The sequence below is a fragment of the Astyanax mexicanus genome, chromosome 22, assembly GCF_023375975.1.
Source record: "Astyanax mexicanus isolate ESR-SI-001 chromosome 22, AstMex3_surface, whole genome shotgun sequence".
Classification (NCBI taxonomy): domain Eukaryota; kingdom Metazoa; phylum Chordata; class Actinopteri; order Characiformes; family Acestrorhamphidae; genus Astyanax; species Astyanax mexicanus.
The window spans coordinates 25,971,776-25,995,033 of record NC_064429.1 but is presented as its reverse complement, the minus strand read 5'-3'; the positions used below and the strand labels follow the sequence as shown (position 1 = coordinate 25,995,033).

Here is a 23,258-nt window from a genome sequence, read left to right as displayed (position 1 = left end):
CACATGCCGCATATGTACAAATGCCCACACACATTTTCCCAGCTTGTCCAGAAAAATACTAACCACAATACATGTTTCTGATGTCTCCAAGTCCAAAACAGTCAACACCACTTCTGGACATGGTTGACATAAGGCTTGTGGTTCCACAGTTATGTCTTTGTCATTTGTGCAGCATGTGGTTTTGCAATGTCTTGTTAAAAAAAAAAAAAAAAAATGCAGGGGCATCCAATAAAAAGATTTCGTCTTGAAGGCAGCATACGATGCTTTAAGATTTCAAAGTGCACTAATGCTGATATTACAGAAGTGTATTGGCACAACCCATACCAAGACAGGTTTTAGGCTTTAGGACTTGTTGGTAACAGTAGTCACAATGGCATTAATTTCTTCCAAAATGATCTGGAATACTGAATTATCTGACTCCACTTCCTGTTTCCACTGTTAGCACTTAGTTCTATTTCACCAATAGCTCTTGTTTTATTTTTCATCAAATCAGGCCACGTTTCCACCAATTTTAGTGGAACCGTCAAGGAACCACATCATACATCATCTACAGAGGGTGTTGCACAGCAGTGGTGAACACGGTTCTAGTAGATACTAGTATTCTTCACTTCCCACTGTTAACAATTGTTCCTGGTTCCAGATCCTACTTTTGTTGGTGGAAACGTGGCAAACGGTTTCCAAACTATGTTCGCGAACCAGAGCGATGCCGGTTCCACGTTGGTCGAAAAGCCACCATTTCTGACCCTGGGTAACGTAAGGGTTATTTTTGTTAGGCACAGTAAAGTTTTAAGAGGTATTTGTGAATGTAAATCTGCCAATAATTGCTTGATAAAGGTTTGCCCTAGCCCATGAGGTTCTATCACAGTAGCTATTATTGAATAATGGTTCTTGATGTCGCGCCAAATGCCAGCAATGGCAAGAGGGCAATAAAAATAAGTCAGCACTGATTGGTCCGTGGAACAGTAGAACCATGTTTGGAGTTGGGGAACTGGAAACAATGACATAGGGTGGTGATCATTCCCAAAATTCTAATCAAATGATCAAACCAAACACAGCAATGCTCCAAAGTCCAATGGAAAGCCTTTCCTGGACAATTGGGATGGTTACTACATCAAAATCAGGATAAACTTATTTCATTCAATTTGATTTTGAAAGAAACAATGGAAGTGTCTGTGTCCCAATACTTTTGTCTGTCTATATACTACTGTACATTGTATTTACCCAACCCGTCTGCGCCAATCTCATGTGTTTAGCCTAATTACCAACACCACACAGGTAATAAAAGCCTGAGAGGCTGTTAATCCTAACACCTCACCCGAGAAACTTTAGCAAAGCCTATTAGCATCGCAAATTAAGCCACAGGCACAGGAATGAAGGGAAAGGTGTAAGTGATCAAACCTGAAAGTGTTAATGTAAGTCTACTGTATGCGTGAAGTGTTCTGGACAAGATATAGGGGTGCGGGGGGGAAAAAGGAGGTGAGAAAAGAAGGAGAAGAGTGAGTGAATGAATCCATTAACAGCTCCATTTAACACTGCTGTGGAATTCTCAACATCAGGAAAGTGACATCATGTTATTGTACCCAGTCGCTAATGACAATGAATTGTAATCTGGCACCCTGGAGTCACACGTGTTGAAGGTAGTGAGGTCCATAAAGCCATATGCTACTGCTGTTAGGTAAATTAAAGGAATTGTTTGGTGAAAATGACCAAAAATGAACATTATATCACTTATTCCAGATGCAGTCGATTAGTCGACAAGCTTGTGTTGCCACCAGACACTACACTGGCTCTGACTATCCCAGTATTTCTTTTAGTAACTTTAGTCAATTTTCTGTTCTAAACTAAAGAAGTACACCAATTTAAATATCAAATATACAGCTCTGGAAAAAAAGAGAGCACTTCAGTTTCTGAATCAGTTGAAATCTCTGATTCTGCTATTTATAGGTATATATTTGAGTAAAATGAACATTGTTGTTTTATTCCATAAACTATGTACAAAATTTCTCCCAAATTCGAAACAAGTTCATATTTATAAAGTTTTAAGAGTTCAGAAATTCATATTTAATGAAATAACCCTTGTTTTCATGCATCTTGGCATGTTCTCCTCCACCAGTCTTACACACTGCTTTTGGATAATTTAGTGCCACTCCTAGTGCAAAAATTCAAGCAGTTTAGCTTAGTTTAATGGCTTGTGATCATCCAGCTTTCTCTTGATTATATTCAATTTGGTAAAATCAAAGAAACTCGTAATTTTTAAGTGGTCTCTTTTTTTTCTAGAGCTGTATCTTTTCTTATAGACTGTGTTAATCAGTTAAATTAGGTTAGCTATGGTGAGATAAGCATCAATTTGTAAAGAAATGTGGCTGACATGTTACATGAACTGCATGTTTACTGTTAAAACATTACACTAAGTGAACTAACTGGTTATAAAGGGGAAAAAAGTGTGCTTCTTCAATGTAAACTCAATGAAGGCAGTCTGAGACACACTTGGTCTAGGAAATGGGAGCAGATCTACCCAATGCAGACAATTTTGGCTCATTTCTTTCATAGAATGGAAAAGAATTGAATCATGGCATCCATGTTTTCTACAGTCATTAGTTTTTCTAAAGGATAACCAATAATGTTTAAATTGAGGCATTTATGTTAGCAAACCTTGAGTAAATCAAAAAAAGAAACTTCTACAATATAACATTCTCCATATAATCTTTTTAATTGTGGGTAGACATTTCTTCAAAGATTATGAGAACCCATCTTTGGTCCAGATTAATATTCCTAAAAGTCCTAGTAGCAACATATCAGGACAGGGTGAAATATAGTCTGGTTTGGATTCCTGAGAGGTGCTTTAGAAATAAAAAAAATGGAAATTCTATAACATTTCTAAAAAAACTTTTTTGTAGAAATGTATTGGATCACGAATTGGATGTGAATTATTTCTGCCTTATAAATACTGGAGGTCTGATGGTGGCCTAGATCCTTTGTAGAGTACTGTATGTATGAGGCTTTTCTGTCAATCACTCATTACCCTGCCCATATCTCCACAGGTGAGGAGTCTGTCCAGCAGAACATCTGAACTTCCCCAGTTCCAGCAGACTGCCAGCTAAAGGCATTCTCATTCTTGTGGCTTCACTCTCACTCTCGTCCGTGTTGTAAAAGACACGGCTGAGTTGGAGCCAGCCCCAGACTGCCAGCACGCTTGGCGGAGTCTGAAAGAAAGGAAGGCATGAAGTGAAAAGGAAGAGAAAGTAGAGGTGATTTATGTTGATTCTCAAACTCTTAATACCCTCATCTCAGTGTAAATCCCCCACCTTTATAACCTAACCTAAACAAACCATCAGATGGGCAGGATGAGTGCACTGGTCTTTTTTTTTTTTTTTAACTGCACACCTGCTCAGAAACACAAGCACGGATATGGCAAAAGAGCTCACCTGCTGTGTGATGTCTACATTGATGATATTGTTGTTTTAGCACCCATTGATTCTTTTTCTTTTGTTATTGAACTTCAGTGCAAGTCAAAGTTAAAGTACTGTTAAAATCACAGACACTCCAGCTAGAGATCCAGACTTCTTCTTTCATTCTGGCTGGTATTTACTGTCTGAAATAAATTATTTATTGTCTGGCCCATTCACTCCTTCTGGTAGCGACTTATTTTATTTACAGTCATCAAGAGCTTAGCCAACTAGCTTTCCAGCACAACACAAAAATATTGGAGCATTGTTGGAGACCATAAAACTTCCATAAATATCCACCATGTTCCACAGAAGAGGAAGCTGCATCTATGGTTAAAGGAGATAAAAAGTTGAAGCTACATTAAAAACAACTGTTCTCATTTCCCATTATTTATCTATTACAGACAGATTATATCTGTTCAGTATCATTTTTTTACTTTAATCCTGGATTTATGAAGATACTTGGAGTGCATTAATAATATTTTTAGTAGTATTTAGAAATTCTTGATCATGTGACTTCTGATACAAATCTGATAAAATTCTTGTATTTTTTTTATTTATCTCAGTTAAGAGTGAGCCATATCATATCGTATGCAATAATTGATTTTTTTTATTTATTCAGTTTTGTCATATTGCCAAGAGTATCGTTATCCCAAAAATACCATGAAATATTGTAATATTATTTTAGGGTCATATCGCCCACCCCTAGATACAACACATAAATAGAAAGGGCAATAGTGGCCTGCAATAGTGTACCAAATACGGATTCCACATTTGTTTATATTGTTAAACCTCAGAAATTACTAGATGCTTATCTAACTTTCTGTCTTACTGTCTTTTCCATCAATCATTGTTTACATTTCTGTTAATAACTTTATTCATTTAACTATAATAACACATTACATAACTAAACTGACTTTCTACATTATTTTATTAGATGTTTAAAAAAAGTTATTTTCACTGTAGTTCTTTCTATTTATGTGTTGTAAGTGTTTATTATTTTTTTTTTTTCATTTTATAACCATTAATAAACTCCCTTATAAACTATTTATAAACCCTTATTTTAATGTGGTACCAAACCATCAGACATCTGGTATGAGGAAACTTGGTTATGATGCTTTAATGAATATGTTAGGTGCTTTTACCCAGTCTATGTGTCTGACAGGTAAGACATTAGCATTAAAGCTAACCCATGCATTCATTTCACTGGAACTTTAAAACGAAGTCTTTGGTGAAGAAAGAAAGAAAGAAAGAAAGAAAGAAAGATAGATAGATAGATAGATAGATAGATAGATAGATAGATAGATAGATAGATAGATAGATAGATAGATAGATAGATAGATAGATAGATAGATAGATAGATAGATAGATACTTTATTGATCCCCCGAGGTGATTTGCTGTGGGTTTACCATCCTCAAAATGATAAAAGCAGATTTATAGCCAGTTGGGAGGTGGATATAAGTTTTATGGTTCTTAACACCACACTGATTTTTTGGTGTTGTGTTTAGAAACCTGAGTGCATTCACATGTATGTTATAAACCGTTTACTGCAAAACAGTGGAGTTTGTCAAGAATCCGATGGCACAGAATCTTAAACAAACACGTTGATATGAACTTGGGTAATCAGATAATGGGAAAGCATTTACATGTTTCCATTAGTTAGGAAATCAGCTCACAAAATAATATGTGGCTTAAATGTAACCTAAAACCCAAACTTCATGCTGCAGCAATTGTTTAACACATCAAGCCCCAATTTGAACATACATAAAATTTAAGAGTTTTCAAATTTGAATTTTGTTTTGTCACAGGTGTTGCGTTAAAAGCTGCTCACTTATTTAAGGCAACAAGGTATGTTGCAAAATCAGAGAATATGATTTCAGAGCTAAAATCCAGCTGGATTACTGGATTTCTTGATCTGATTTGTAGACAATACTCAATATAATAAGAAATCGAAGAAATCGAAAAATGCTGTTTACACAAAGAAATCTGTAAAGGTACACATAAACGCATAATGTACTACTCATTTTGTTGTACTATATCAACAAATCCATTGTCGCACACAAATTTCAAGCACAAACTAAAACACCAAGATGTTCCCATCCATTGTTAGCTACATACATACAAACACTGTACACCATTCAAGCTGTTTGTGTCCTCTAATGCTCCTTATGTCAGCAATACTACCACAACAAATACCCAACCCAATACAAAGAGCTGTTTGTGTTGCTCAGGAGAAGCTCCACAATAGATAGAACATAGAAAATCGAGGCACATAACCATAATAATCCCAGTCATATTCAAATATTCCCAGTCCTAATCTACCTATAATATGCTGCCAGCACAGAGTGCTGAACTTATATATATATATATATATATATATATAAACTGAGCAGCCTCCTTCCAAGAAAAGCTGACGAGCCACAGCGAGCGAGACGGCGGTGAAAGAAAAAGTCTTTCACACACCTCAGCTCTTTACCTGACGCTTCAGAAAGTTGAGGATGCCAATGTCAAGAAGAGCTGAATTGCAGAAAAAAAATGTATCAACTTTCAATAAAGGCTGTAAAGGCTGCTTATTCTATTCATAGGATTACACTCTCCTCATAAGAGCTCGAGTTTGAAAAGCTTTTACACCTGCAAAATTAATTTTCTATCTCCGCAAAGCAGCGCTTTAACGCTAAACAAGCTCTTTGTGCTGAAAATAATTACGGATTTTCCTTTCTTTTCCTCGAACAACTGGTAAACACATCCATCAACAAGGCAGCCTAAGGAGTTTATTTTTTGTGTTTTATACTGCCCCGATTGATTGACACGTACGAGAGTCGATAAGTGCTTCTAAACCCAAAAGCTTTTGGGATGCATGCGAACGCTGTCACCAAATATTGTCGTATTTTTCTGTGAACAAACACTTTTAAATAGATATTTAGCTTTCTCTGCAGTGATGGTTGCATTAGTCAGTTGTAGGGATTACAGCACTTGACTGGCATGACTGTGTAACTTCCTCTTCCTCTTCAAAGGCGATTCAGAGCTATTAAAAGCTGCTCCATCAGACATTATGCTGTAGATGCAGCACTGTGAAGAAGAAGAAGAAGAAGAAGAAGAAGACGAAGACGAAGAAGAAGAAGAGACTGCAGAAGAGAAGGGAATTTTGTGATACACAAATGTGGAACACAAGGCTTTTTGTGGCTTTCAGTCGGTCCCATGGCCTACGCCTTAGCCGCGGAAGAAGAGTTCCCCCAAGTCCGCCATTCAACCAGCAAACAAACAAAGCATACATACAGCTGACAATTGAGTTAGCTAGAGGCTACCAAGCCCTTTCCCCAGTCATCTAGCAAAAGCGTGGGCCATAAAATCCAAGAGCCAGAAGAGTTCCTCTAAACAAAGCCATTGAGCCTCTTCGCCAAATACTGCAAATATTAACATTCTCCTGGGGAACAAAGATTTGAAGGCAGTGCAATTGTTTGAAATATACTTACATCCCACAAACTGTATCATGACCCAGAAACTAATATTATGTCCCATGATTTTTGCCATGTTCCCCTTGAAGCTAAAGAATGCATGCATGGAGGGGTCCCTGTATTGAATGTGGATGTGATTTTTGCCAGACTCACTTATCTATACATACAGATTGGATAGAAGAAACATTGGATGGATGGATGGATGGATGGATGGATGCTGTGTAATTTGCAGGCATAAGAGGATGTGCACCAATAAACCACATGATCATGTTATGTCCTCCGATTGGTCAGAGCTGTCTGGCGCGGGAGCAAGAAAGTAAATTCATAATTTTTGTGTTCAAATTTTGTATTCCAGCGCATATATCTGTGCAGTATGAAGATGCTTTAACACAGAACGGTGCTTTCAAAAGGATGTGCAGAGCAGATGTCCACGTTGTAAACAGAATCGACTGTCTGTAAGCAGTGAGCGCTGTACATACTGTGCGTGCAAACAGCATGGAGCAGCAGAGATAGCGATTGTTTATAGCAGTATATTAACTGGGTAATATATTACAATAAACTGCATTCTGGCAAAAGGTGTGCCATCACCAGCTTGATTTCAGGGGCATGTACAAAGTTAGCATTGTGCAATGTTAGCATAGTTAATAACAATGGATTATGAGGTATTTTGTGCCTCCAAACCTGTCCAAAGATTCTGTGCATATGATTGATTTAATGGACAGAAATAGTAAAACAGTGATAATAAATGGTACACTACTAATGTTCTTTTAGCAGTCAAAGCATGCAGCCATCTTGGATTCTAATCTTATGGTTGTGAGGTTCTCCAGACTTTTCGAGTAGGAAATCCAGCTTTTGAAGCTGTTCCACTTTGAATTTCCTACTTACAAAATCTGACAATGTAAACAGAGCATAGAATTACTTTATAAATCTACTGAGCAGATATCCAAAACAGTTTTATGACTTATGAAATATGGCTCTCACAAACTGCTGTGTTAATATTGTTGCTAACAATACTATTATACCATGAGACAATATCAATAACATTATACTATTGTGAAGAGAAGAGCAGCATGCGAGCATACGTCTCAGTTTGAAGTTCTGTCAAGGGATTAGCTGGATGTTCTCTCTGTCTGTCTGTCTGTGTGTGTAAGTGTGTGTGTGTGTGTGTGTGTGTGTGTAGTGTATATGTCTCTATATACATATGTGTGAGTGTGTGGCTACAGTGGCTGGCCACTGGGAAATCAAGCAGCACTTTGTCATGCATCCTTAAAGGCGTGACAAAGTGTCCCAGGAGACGTCGTCTGATTGGTCTGCCAGGCTGTCGAGGCCGTCGCCTGACTGACAGGCAGGAAAATGAGGGACAGGAGGAGGATGAGTGTCATCTGAGGGTGTGAGGGTGTACTCACCTCACCTCACCAGCAAATATTACAGAGAAAGAGACAGAAAGAGAGAGTGAGAGACTAAGAGAAAGAGTGAATCTGCACATTGTGTGATTTTTAAAATAAATGGACCAATAGCATTGGTCTTAAATAATAATACAAATATATTATTATATTATTATATATTATTATATTATTATACCACCTTATACTTTAAACTATGCTTTTTCCTCCTCATCTTAATTAACGATTATGAAAAGACATTTAAAAAACGTCTGTTTCTGATGTAGTTACAGGCATTAAGGTTTACATTTATTAATAACTGTAAATAAAATTCATTCATTTTAGATTGTGTGGTTCAGAGTTGTATACTGTTTTTGATCAGATGCACAGTAAATCTGAACAAATTCATTACAAATATACTTGTAACATCCAACCACTAACATAGGATAACACAGCAACCACACAGCAACACCCTAGCAACCAATAAGCAACATAAAGGCAAATGCCTGAAGTAGCATAGCAATAACCTCACTACACTATAAAACTCATCTAGTGTCCACTCATCAGCCCCGCAGCAACCACCTTGTACACCACAGCAACCAAGTAGCAACCACATAGCAACAGCATAGCAATCATTAAGTGACATCATAGTAAGCACTTACAGTAACAGCACCATAACAACGACATAGCAACCACATGGGATATAATAGCAACCACACATCATAGCAACCACACATAGGGGCCACTAAGCAACTTCATGTAGTAACCACCTGGGATATCATAGCAACCACATAGCAACACTAAAACAACCTCCTAGCAACCACTGAGTAACTTCATAGCACCCACCTGAGATATCATAGCAAGCACATAGAAAAAACATAGGAATCACCTAGCAACCACTGGAAACGTCATTTAGTGACCACCTGGGATATCATAGCAACCACATAGCAAAACCATAGGAACCACCTAACAATTTCATAGCAACCACATGGCCTATCAAAGCAACTGTTTAGCAACACTACAGCAACCATTCCAGAACTTCATAGCAACCACTTAGCAACACCATAACAACCATTTAGCATCCACTAAACAAGTTTAAAGCAACCACCTGAGCTATCAAAGCAACCGTGTAGCAGGAGTACAGCAACCACTTTGCAACTTCATGGCAACCACCTGGGATTTCATTGCAACCACATAGCAACTCCATGTCAACCACCTTACAGCCTTACAACACTAAAGCAACCACTTAGCAATGCATTGGTTTGGACACATAGTCCTGGACACATCTCTGATAATATATACTGTGTATACTAAACACACTAACAAAAATACATAAATAAATACATTTTAAAAATCGTATTTTTCCAATATTCCTCTATTATGATGTGTAAGGCATGTTAGCACAAGTGAAGCTCATGCACACGTTTAAACATCTAAAAGGGGATCTGAAACAAGACACAAACCAGTGGCCATTATAATGGCAACAACACAGAAAGCGGTACATGGACCTAGACCTTTATACGTAGACCTATACCTATAGCCCTATAGACCTAGACCTGTATAACTCCACTCAACTTCAATGGTATTCAAAGCCTTAGGCGTGTTTACACTGGGAAAATGGCTGCATTACAGGCCTGGCACAGCATCTTAAGAGTTGCTCAGGTTCTGCCTTTATGTTCGTATGCGAGGACTCAGCCCAGGCCTTTGTGTTTGGCATGTATACAATTACCCAAAAAGCCCTTCATGTTTACTCTGTGCTAATTAGCTTTACGCCAGGCTGGAGAAAATAGGTTGCATTGGCTTCCATTCTCTTTTCAGGAGCCAACCATGAAGTGCCTCCACTTCTGGTAGATGCACGCATCCGAGCATCGGGCACGCACAGCCATGCATCACACACCTTCATAGTAACAACAACAACAACAACAACAATGCATGGATTTACGCTTGCCCTGCGCTTTTTTTTTTCTTCTTCTTCTTCTTCACATTTCCCTCCCCCAATTAATAAATTGCCAGTGTGTTGCATATTTTGCATGACAAAGGAGGGTAATATTAAAGTGCCATTGGTAATGAAAATGCACTCTGCAAATTAAAAAAGTGCCCAAACTCAATTTTTTCAAGCTCTTTAGGAAATAAACAGTCCTTAACCAATTAAAGTGCATTGTAATAATTCCGTGATTTATGACGGGTGGTTTAACTTTCAAAAACTCGGCTAACCCGCATTAAGGTCACCATCCATCATGTCCGCTAGAGTGAGCGAGGGAGTAATGGGTGCTGTATTAGCCGCTTTTGATGATAGTATGAAAGAAGTATTAGCACTTGTCAACAAAACTGCTTACAACATAACATTAGCATGCATGGGCTGCCTGGCCTATTTGTTATTCTGGCAGCCCCACACACATTGTTACAACTTCGGCAGTGTGTGAGCGTGCATGCGCGCGCGGGCATGTGTGTATGTGTGTGTGAGATACCAGCGTGTTTGGTTTAGTGATAGAGTGGCTAGGCAAATGTGACACTCTTCTTCAGTCCTGAAACTGCATGCAGGAGTGGACGGACGTGAGGAATCCACAGGGACAAAACTCCCTGCTATGTATTATTAGCAGCTACAGCTACAGCTTGCGACCACTTGCACGCATCTGGAATCATAGCAACCATCTGAAAGACCTGTCCAACCACATAGTTGCACCATAGCAACCACTTAGCAACCCTCTGGCAACCACCCAGGATACCGCAGAGACCACAAAGCATTGAAAATAAATAAATAAACAAACAAAATTAGTGTGCATGGGCTGTCTGCCTTGTGAGTAAGGGTGAACACTAGCCCACGTGCTCAAGGCAAGGTGGCAGAAATGATCTGAGGCTTGAAAATTGCATTGAGTGTACTGTCCACTGTGGGTGGTAATGATCGTGACCAGCTGAACCTGGCTAAAATTGTCCATGCGATCAAAGAGGCCCTACACTCATATCCAACAGGTCAAATCAGCACCCCTTAGCCTCAATGGATTTTGATAACAGTAATGGGACTCTGATACTTCTATTCATGTTCAATGACTTAAATTGTTATTTTGACATTAAATAAAAATGTAAGAAAAGGGGCTCATGGTGATCCAGTGGTCTAAAGTGCTGCCACTATGATCTAGAGATTGCTGGTTTGAATCCCAGTCATGCAGCTTGCTATCAGCTGCCAGAGTCCTGAGAGAGCACAATTGGTGCTGCTCTCTCTGGGCAAATAGATGGCGCACATCTACCCACATCACTACAAAAGGATAATGTCAGTTAGCACAAGGTATAGGGTTGCCAGATCTTTAGAGAAGTGCAAGTGTGGTGTTTGGGTGAAGCCCAACAGTTTAAAATTGATAATTACCATTTAACATGTGTGTACCGGAAATACAGTACATCATAGAAGACATTATTACCATGATTGTGACCAGCAGCATCTGGCTAGAATTGTCCATGCATACAATCAAATGACATCTACATTCAGTGCAGGAGACCCAACAGACATCTGAGTGGGATGTGACAAAAGTCATGGGACATGATAATAGTTCTAAAATGACGTGTAATTGGATGTAACACAATATTATAGGTGGAGCAATGATTTGAGAGAGAGATGAGGTGTTTAAGATGGGGAAAAGCAGGATAAAAAAGAGAGAGAGAGAGAAAAAGAAAGACATACAAAAAAGAGAAAGAAAGAGAGAGAGACAGATAGAGATGTAAATAATATTGGTAGTGGTATTGGTTGCCAGGTCTTTAGAAAAGTGTGAGTGAGGTGTTTGAGTGAAGCCCGATAGTTTAAAATTGATGATTACCATTTAACATGGGTGTACCTGAAATACATTCGTTTGTGGGATGTGACAAAAGTCATGGGACAGGACTCTTGTTTCTGTTCTGTTCAAGTCTTACAGAGAGAGAGAGAGAGAAAGTAAGAGCTTGATAGCTCATAAGGGCCTTTATGAAAAGCAGCATAAAAAAGAGAGAGAAAAAAAGATATACAAAAAAACAAGAAAGAAAGAGAGAGAGAGACAGATAGAGATGTAAATAATAGCACAAAGTGGCGGAGGTATAGGGTTGCCAGAGCCTCACACTAAGACACAGGGCAGTAACATTGGCCCGTCACAAATGGCTTCCCTGGCGTACGCCGTGCATACACAGCCCCGCCACAGCCCGAGCCAAGAATGCACTTAGCTCCACGCGAGCAAATGAATCGGCCTATTTTGACTTCTAACATTACACTGCGCAGCGATAGCGGCCGGCCACGGCAGAGTGGACCCTTTGTCCGCGCACACGCATTCCGCCGTGCTCAAACATCAGCGGCCACGTCTTAATTAGAGAGTTTAGCGTGGGGGTGCGGAGATAAGCCAGAGGAGCACTCACGCACATACAGCTGGATACAGTGGCGGCTAAAACCTCATACAGGCTACAGCTTGTCGTGCAGGGCCGCCGCGTTTTGTCCCGACCCGATCCACATTGTCTCCCATTACAGATAATCTAATTCTGTCCGACGCTTGATTAATTACCGGGTCCGGCCTGGTCCCGGTGACTTCCAGCGGGCCGCCGTTTTTAGGGAGGGGGGTGTTTACTGAAATGAATCAAGGCAGACAGAGTGCAGTAAGCATCCAGACTCATCCATTAGCCGAGGGTTCATAATAATAATAAATGAACGTCAGCGTGGTAAACTGTCTGCATTAAGAGGCGTCTCTGTCCTCATGAAGGAGGAAGAGCAACACTTACACTTATTGAAAAAAGTAGGGGTTATTTGGATAATTAACGATGTAATCAAACTAATTTGGGCAAAGCAATATAGACAATAAACTTTTTATATTGAAGGATAAAATAAAACTAAGTTACATAAAGCTAAGCTAAGTAAACAAAACTGTAATAATGAAAAAAAAGCACTGGATGTTAATCTACACGTATTTCTCTCCTTAAAAAAAGTTATATGGGTGAGTAAAGCACTTCCATTTATTTACAGTAGGCTTATATTTCCAAATTTCCACTAAACCAGGGTGCAGCAGCATTAGAATTAGCAACTAACCACTAGTGCTAGCCACAGTTACACCGAATGAGACGTTGGGACATACATTACAGCGTGCTTGTTTATAATGTGTACATCATATTTAATGCACAACAATAAAGCTTGAACAACAACAGCACAATCCTTATGATCCTTTACCAGCCTCTATACTACCTCCGTTCATCTCCATTTATTTTTCTTTCTTATCTCAATTCTCACACACTGAATAAATACACAAATTACCCTTTCACAATATGACTAAATATATATATATATACACACACAGTGCGCTGCACAACGACTACACCTGCGCTAGCACCTCATTCAGCCTTTTTACACTTAATCCAATCATGTCACAAAGCAACAAAAGCAGCATAATTCCTTTTAGCTGTTTTTCTATAACTGTTCCACAGCTCCCGCAGATAAACAGAAACCAGCCCTCCCCTCCACTCTTCCCCTCTCCGGCTCAGCCCAGCCGCCATGCTAATTCCCGCGCATTCACCTCACTGACAGCCCCTCATTAGCTAGGGCTCTCTGCACCATACATTGGGCTAATTTGTGGCGCTTTGACATACACAAACCAGCAGGGGAGGGGAGGACTGGGGATAAAAACATCAACTCAATTAATAAATAATACTGGAGAGGGAGAGAGAGAGAGAGATAGAGAGAGAGAGAGAGAGAGAGAGAGAGAGAGAGAGAGAGAGAGAGAGAGAGAGAGAGAGAGAGAGAGAGAGAGAGAAAGAAAGGGCTCAGTGGATTATAAGGCCCTTTAGGATGGATGGAAGGAGGATAAGAGCTGGGAGAAAGAGTAAGAGGGAGCAAGAGAGGGCAAGAGAGAGAGAAAGAGAGAGGAGTATGAAGTCATGACAGTAGCCACTTAATGCTGCTCCCCATTTATGGCCTGTTTAGATGAGTTAACACAGGCTAACACCATTTATCTACAGCAATCAAAGCCTATAGTGATACACTGTATGAGTAATACACTGGGTTTGGTAGGATGTTCTGGAACTATTCTTTATACATCAATTCCGTCATCTTGTCCAGTCCCTGTAGAAAAGCACTGCCAATAGAACAGACATCTATGGAGAGCAGGCATGGGATTAGAGGGGTATGAAGCCCAACAGCATTGAGCTGTAAATCGGAGTGGAACTGTATTCTCTGGAATAAAGTTTCTCCATCCAATACTTTTCCAGGATGAGGTACCAGGGTTATGATGATCCTGACCAACATAATAACCTAATTATTGCTTTTGTGGCCATATGCAAATTCTCACAGCCATTCTAAATCTATAGTTTAGAAGCGGGCTTAACTCTTGATTTCGGACAAAACAAGAAATGAGCAGGTGTCCCAAAACCTTTGTCCATGTCAATTGCTTACACCCCTTACAATTGCTTGTTTTTGCTTTACCCATGTGAAGGAAACATACACACAGATATGAACTTGTATTGTGTCCTATGACTTTTGTCATGTCCCATGGAAGCTAAAGAATGCTACACTGAGCTACACTGAGATATATGTGAATAAGGCAATGCAGCAAGTATTGAATGTGGATGAATTCCTATATGCATGCCATGAGCAACCTCCCTCACAAGATAACACCTGACAATGTATACAGGTGTGGACAATTCCAACCTGTCCCCTGATGCAACACTTTATGGTAAATTTACACACTTATGTATCATTAGTTGTATTTAATAAAAATCACAGTAACAGGAAAACACTTTCTCAGATCTTTTTTTTTTTCATTACATATACAATATTGATTTGACCAGGATTAGCAACTATTACTAAGGAATTACCTTTGATTTAGCTGACTGAAGAAGATTAATCAATATATAGTTACCTCTGTAAGACTTCATAAACACTATAGATACACAATAATCACACAAAATCGCTGCAAATGATTTAACAAATACTGTAGAAAAAGTTTTTGCAGATACTATGAAGTGATTTCTACTCTATATTAAACCATCAAACCATCTCTATATTAAACAATCATATGTGATGATCATATTAACTCTAAAAGGCTTATACAGAGGTATGAAAAAGTTTATGCACCTGTCTAATTTTGTTTAAAGAATTATTGCACACTCTCTGTAAATCCTATAAACTTAATTTCACTTCTTAAATATCACTGTGTTCATCTGCTATATTGTTATATGTATATTATATATTTTATTATATTTATGATATATTTAACTGAAATTGCTGATCGGAACAACCAACCATTTATAAAGAAAAATGCTGAAAATGATCAGGGGTGGCCACACTTTTTCAAACCACTCTAGTAAAACGTGTGCTATAAATAAAAAAAAAAAGTTACAAACTATAATGAAAGTAAATACCAGCAGCACATGGACACCCCGTGTTTTCCTCCATTCATAAAAAAAGCTGCATTCAACAATGGTTTTTTTTTACAGGGTGTGTGTGTAATTGCAATAATCTGCACTAAATGCGGGAGTTGTGTAATAATGCTTGGCAATGGAGAAATAATCACTGACTGCAATGCTAATTTTATATTCCAAAGAGGTGATTATTTCTTCCTCCCCTCAAATGAGTTCTAATAGCTCTACCACACAGATGCTCACACACATATGCACACCAGCACACACACACCACAGCCTATACTGCACGAGTTTCAATCACGAACATCACGCACACATACAAACTCTTAAAAACTCTGTCAAAATGAGAATGATGATGATGAATGAGAAAGTAAATTCAGAATTGTGATTCTGTAGTTTTGCCACATGAGGTGCCTCATTGTTTTTATAGCTGGGAGTTTCAAGAAGAATTAATTCATTAATTAATTACGTTTTTGTATGCATCATTAGAATGTGAAAACTTGCATATGTTCAAAATGTTTAAGATGTAAGTACAAATTTGGACACACCTCTTCTCATTTAATGTATTTTATTTATTTTTATGATTTTTTTACATTGTAAGTTTAATATTGAAGACTGTATTAAAGCAATAGAGGAACAAATGCAGAATTATTCTGTAAATCGAAAAGAAAAGTGTTAAACAAACCAGAATATGTTTAATACTTTAGACTTTAGTAGCACATTTATCTTTGAGGACAGATTCTGCACACTCTTGGTATTTTAATCCCAGTTTGTTCATGAGGGAGAGTCCCCTGGAATAGTTTTCTCAGCGTCTTGAAGGAGTTCCTGGAGGTGCTGAACAATAGTTGCTGCTTTTCCTTCACGCTGTGAAGCTCCAGCTCATCCCAATTAAATCACCTCAAATCACCATCTCAGTTCATCAGGTTTAGTTTAGGCGATTTATGTGGAGAATAAACACTTTTTTACGGTTTACAACCTAATGTCTTTTTTATATTATTTTACAATGTAAAAAATTAATTAAATGACTAAATAAAGAAAAACATTGAATGAATGAAGATGTGTCCAAACTTTTGATTGGTACTGCATTTGGCACCAAGCAGTCCTTGTAGTTGGTGTGTTTGTTAAATCTATAAATGCAAAGACCTGAGCCATTCTGATTAGAGCCTTACTCTGATGAATATATATGATTTGGTCAGAGCATCTCCAAAACTCCATAAAAAGCATAAGGCTGCCAAAATTGTTTGAATACACCAATATAAATGCTTTTTACTGACGTCCATGAAAAACAAATTAAAGAAAAATAAATACAAATAAAATTTAATTTAGAATGACAGTTATCATGTTCAAAAATAATACAGCTCCGGAAAAAAATAAGAGACCACTTAAAACTTAAAATGAGTTTTGATTTTACCAAATTGAAAACATCTGGAATATAATCAAGAGGAAGGGATGATCACAAACCATCAAACCAAGCTGCTTGATTTTTTTTTTACACCAGGAGTGGCTTAAAGTTATCCAAAAGCAGTGTGTAAGACTGGTGGGGAGAACATGCCAAGATGGATGAAAACTGTGATTAAAAAACAGGGATATTCCACCAAATATTGATTTCTGAACTCTTAAATCTTTACGAATATGAACTTGTTTTCTTTGAATTATTTGAGGTCTGAAAGCTCTGCATCTTTTTTGTTATTTCAGTCATTTCTCATTTTCAGCTAATAAATGCTCTAAATGACAACATTTTTATTTGGAATTTGGGAGAAATGTTGTTTATAGAATATAGATTAAAATCACAATGTTCCACAATGTATAACATATACCTATAAATAGCAAAATCAGAGAAACTCATTCAAAAACTGAAGTGCTCTCTTATTTTTTTCAGAGCTGTATATATGAAATAAATAGCATTAGATAATGCATATTGTTTAGTTAGTTATTAAGTGTTAAATTAATTTTGGTATTAACCTCAGTAACCTTGTACACAGTGAAACAAACAATTAAAATGTGTCTAGTCATATTTTGTTCTGAAAACACGCTCTCACACTGTCACTTTCTTTTACACACACATACACACACACACACACACACACACACACACACACACACACACACACACACACACACAAACACAGCTGTGCAGCCTGTGATCGGTTACAGATGGATGTAGGCAGGGCTGCAAGTGATCTCTGTCCAATCAGCAGTGAACTTCACAGAGCCATAGCTGCAGTTAGAAGAGGCACACACACACACACACCTATGCAAAATAAACCCATCACAAAAAAAGAGTCACTGATATAAGAGGTACATCAACTCCTATACAGATGCTCCATCACTAACATCCCATGCTTTATGCTATACAGTACAGATCCAGCACTGAACGCTCCCCCCCTCCTTCTCTCCCTCCTTCTTCTTCTCCTTCTTTTCTGAGGTATATTTATCTTCCATGGCCAAATTCTCTAGGGGATTTGACTTAGTGTATACTGCCATCTTGTTGTCAATGCTGCAATGACACACACACTCTCACTCACTTACACACACTCATACACACACACCCCTCGCTTTCCCAACGGTACAGAATTGACAGATGCTTTTGGAGGAGGAAAGGAAGAAGAAGAAAAAAGTTTGGAGGGGAAATTTTATTAGAATACATATAAATCTCTGGTTACGAGAGCAGAAACGAGGATTGAATTTGATGTCTCGGGAGCATAACTGTGTTAGGATGACACACATGAAATCATCTCCCCAAGGGTTTAAGTCTGCTCTGTGAATGAATGTGAATGTGTCTGAACGTGTGTGCATGTCTGAACACGCGTGTGTGTGTGTGTGTGTAAGTGTGTGTGGTTTGTGTGGAGTTGTATCTCTTCTATTATCTAATAAACTTTAACAAACATTATAGTAATTATAAACATTATCATGCCTGCAATAGATAATCTCACTATTGTTTTTAAGTTTTATTTTTTTATATTTTATATTTATTATTATAATTCCACCGTTTTTTTGGAGCCACTACTTCTATATTGACACTGTTTTTTTTTTGTTTTTTTTTAACAGTGACATGTCAGACCTCACCTGGAATAGTGTTATTCTATAGTAATAGTACATAATAGTATGTATCCCGTAAACATATGAAAAAAATATTTTGCTGCCTACTTTTTCCCATAAGAAGGTATTGTAAGAAAGTGTATTCATAACATTTAAATCAAAAGTTAAAAGTTATAAAAGTCACATTTTACAAGCTGCAAACACCAAATTTGGCAAAATCCTAGATTTTGAAAATAGTGTAGATCTCAGCTTCATACTCTTGATTAGTTTAAAATAGATAAAACTTTATATTTTACCCCTATAGGAATGAATTGTGTAGTTTTCAGAAATTATGTCACAACAGCCACCTCTCTCTTTTAAGCACCAGCACTGCTCCCTTTTTTGTAGATAGTAATACCTTAGCAAACACTGTCAAAAAAAATGTTCACCAATACCAAACTTATTCAGCTGAAAATGGCAATGGCAAAAAATTATATTTGGTGTTTTTTCGCAACTACCTAGCAAAGCAACACCATAGCAACCACCAGTTAAACCAGAACCGTCCCAGAGCTTTTTGCCAGCCATCCCAAACTAAAAATTAGAAAGTAATCTCAGTAAACTGATACAAAATGTAGTAAGTGATGCTGTGATCCTGATAATAAACAAACATGATGATTTAATTTTTTTTTGGCTCCAAGCCAGCACTGTATATTGTAAAAGTCTGATACCAGTGTGGCTTGATTGCTGCAGTTTCTAGTTTCCAGACAAAATGTACAAAAATAAACATGGGTCAGCCACCACTGTTGAAAAAATCATAGAGAAGCAAACACTGTAGTAACCAGTTAAAGAAGAGCTCTGGTGTAAAATGGACTTTTGTTGTAGTAAAACATGATAAAAAGTGCTTACCTTTGATGAATAGCACACCTCCGCTCTCCCACAGCGTTCAGAGATCCAGGAATTTTAACAGTTTGTACAAACACCCTTCAGACTGGGTGACACAGGACATAATTTACCCTGATAAATTGATTTTTTTTCCGTTATCCAACTCAAAGTAGCTCCACATCTCCTTGCTAGAATCCGGAGAGCCCGGACATTTAAAACGAGGCATTAATAACTTAAAAAGTGCACAAGAAGCTTATTAAAAAACACTGTTTACATCCCAAAATGCTAACTTCAGCTCTGAGCGCCGCCATAACTCTACGTAGACTCCGCATAGCGTAGCAGCCGGTGCCAGGAGTAATGGCGGCACTCGGAGCTGAAGTTAGCATTACGGGATGTATGTTATTAAATTATGCCCCGTGTCACCCAGTCTGAAGGGTGTTTGAACTAACTGTTAAAATTTCTGGATCTCTGAACGCTGTGGGAGAATGGAGGTGTGCTATTCATCAAAGGTAAGTACTTTTTATCATGTTTTACTACACCAAAAGTCCATTTTACACCAGAGTTCTTCTTTAAGTAACACCAAAGTGACCAACACTTACAGGTACAGTATATATATATATATATATATATATATATATATATATATATATATATATATATATATATATATCACAGTAACACCGATGCTGAGCTGCAATTCCACTGCTTTTTCCTTCAGGAAGTATACTCTTTTTTTAATTTAGCTCTTTTTTATTATGTACTCTATAATAGGAAGTTTATAAATGTGGTATATGGTGGCACTTGGTGAAACTCGTAGTAGACTAATATCACTCGGCACCCAATTACAATGTTCCGGATAATGACTGCTAAAAGAAGCGCAAGCATTTTCATATGGCTTCACTGCTGGCCTTGCCTTGAAACAATAATCTAATTATGGTGGAAACAAATGAGTTATGTAAGTAGGTAGTGGAGAGGCTGTTAAGTGTATTAACGTTCGCTTTAGTACCTCATTCTTTTTATTTGAATCTGCATTCAATCAAAACCTTCCTGTCCCGAACCTGAAGGACGAGCCGCTAATAGCCCACCTCCCGAAGGCGCTAAATAGCTCAGGAGTTAAAAAAAAAAAGTGGAGCTGTCAATAAAAAACGCCTCTTGATCTAAGCAGCGGCCTGTAAAAACAGAGGAGGAAATGTCTTGTGTGACTGCAGCACGTTCCTTAACGTTAGCATAATCACCGTGCAGCCCGAGATTTCCTTTTTGAAACGTTTACTAGACGTGGCACATAATTAAACGAGGGGGGGAGGAGAAAGAAAGGCATAAACGGATGATGTCGCACTGCTGCTCATTAAAGTCACATCTGGCGGAGGCCACTGCTGTGGGCTCCGTCCTGAGAGGGGTTAGCCAGAGCACGGTTCTTCCAAATAGTGTACAGCACACCGCTCGCAGGGGATCCAGTTAATAGCTGTAATTCTCTAATGACGATATAATCTAATCTAAAATCTGAACCCAATCGAAAGTTTCCTTTTTATCATTAACTTTTTAGACCCTGTTTACTTTACATGGTCACTTCGTGTGACCAAGTAGCATCTGGATTGTATTCTGATTATATTTGAAACACATGCATTTAGAACACCGCATATACATGCCCAGTTAGTTGAAAAAAAATGAAATCAGATTGCTGTATGAGATGGAATATGATTGAATTCAGTCATTGTCCAGCAATTGGGATGAGAACAGAACAGGGAGAAGTCTTGGAGAGATGGATGTGTGTGTTTATACTTGCATTTTAATATGGTTTGAGCTAATCTAGATACAATCCCGATACTCAACCAAATATAAACAGGGTCTCATGTCACAATGTAAATTTCTTGTCAAATGTTTTTGCATCATTTGGATGCTAGGACTTGGAACTCCTCAAAAAATGTGGATTCCATACTGAACAGGTTCAGTATCAGTCTTCCTACCTGACTCTTTTGAGTTTTTTTTATAAAATAACATTGTACACACCTGACTATCTGAGTTTCACACAACAGATGCAATGATTTTTTTTTTCAGATTTGTGGGGACAAAATTATGTATACACTGAATTGGAACTTAGGTAAATAAAGGTAAAAAAAAAAATAGTCAGTGTCAGCTGAGATGAGAGGAGAGTGGTACCAACTACTACTACTCTACAGTACTTGGCTTTTTATTTTTTTGCTTTTTCATTTGGCAAACTTGGTAGCAGGTACTTAAAATCAGATACTTTGTCAGTATCTGGTTGATCGCAGCCCCAAGCTAGTTAAATAAGAATTAAAACTTGATGTATAAACCTTGGGAGAACTCAGATTGGCCAGAGAGATACAGTATTCTACAAAACAACCCAAACTAGCCATTTGTAAAATCTGCAATAGCCCAATAAATCATAAAATTACACTGCAGTCTTTCGAACAGCAAACAGTTCCAAACATTACTTGAATTAATGGCCGAATCCTTGAATTCTCAAAATTCTTACCATCCTACTATCCGAATGTGGCAGCAGCAATCATGACTCATCAGACCAGGCAAAGTTTTTTCCCATCTTCGAATTACCAATTTTGGTGAGCCTTTGAAAATTGTAGCCTTGGTTTCCTGTTTTTAGCTGACATGAGTGACACCCAGTGTGATGTTCTGCTGCTGTAGCTCATCATCCGCCTCAAGGTTAGACGTATTCTGGGTTCAGAGATGCTCTTCTGCAGACCTCGGTTGTAACGAGTGATTATTTGAGTTACTGTTGTCATTCTATCAGCTGGAACTAGTCTGGTCATTCTCCTCTGACCTCTGACATCAACAAGGCATTTGCGTCCATATAACTGTATCCGCTCAATGGATTTTTTATTTTTCTGGACCATTCTCTGAAAACCCTAGAGATGGTTGTGTGTGAAAATGGCACCAACAAACATGAAACATTCAAAGTCGCTTAAAGCACATTTCTTCCCCATTCTGATATTTAATTTGAACTGCAGCAGATCGTCTTGGCCACGTCTACATGCCTAAATGCATTGGAGTTGCTGCCATGTGATTGGCTGATTCGACATTTGCGTTAACAAGCAGATGGACAGTTGTACTAATAATGTGGCCGGTGAGTGTATGTGAAAATACATAATGGAAAATAAAAGTCATGGTATGTTGACGCACAAAGCCCACAGGAGTTGATCGGATGTGGACAAGATAAATGGAAAAACTGGCCCACGTAACTTTAAGACAAAACAGAGCCAAGAGCAGTAACGATGAGCCCAGTTTGTTACCATGTATCTAAGGACACATCCCAAGAAAGCTCTCACATGTCAATGTTTGAAGCCCAGGAGCACCGGTCAGATGTCCCAGGTTGACAAGATTAAGTGGAGAATCTTCTCCAATACCCAGAACCAACTCATCCTGGCCAGGAACGAACAATGCTCTAACTGGCCCATCACTTCACATTGAGTATGACTGCGCAGACAACTCGAGCCCATCCAGGATGAGCCTCTCCAGTCTGATGTGCTTGATTTATACAGACCCTGGAGAGCAAATCATCTCTCATTCAGCGCTAGTCCACGCCCAGGGAAATCACCATGAAAATCAGAGAACATAGCTAGCCCACATTACGTACAGACAATGCCGGCTCCCCGGCCAACGCGCTGGCCCACGGCTGTGCTCCCAGGAGCCTCGGCGCCGTGCGCCTGGCTCTCCGTGCGCGCCCTGGACTCCCAATGACGGC

General features: G+C 38.5%; 1 protein-coding gene across 3 annotated transcripts in view; it reads right to left on the bottom strand.

Moving 5' to 3' along the window:
* Positions 1–23,258, bottom strand: part of kiaa0825 (KIAA0825 ortholog) — a 190,063-nt gene that overhangs the window by 26,367 nt on the left and 140,438 nt on the right. The window contains exon 20 of one of the 3 annotated variants that reach the window (XM_022667574.2): positions 2,664–3,203. The exons of the other annotated variants lie outside the window; for them this stretch is intronic. Coding sequence (XP_022523295.2) covers positions 3,110–3,203 — 94 coding nt within the window. The 3' untranslated portion in view covers positions 2,664–3,109. Of the gene's footprint in view, positions 1–2,663; positions 3,204–23,258 lie in introns of those variants that run through there. 3 annotated transcript variants of the gene reach the window in all.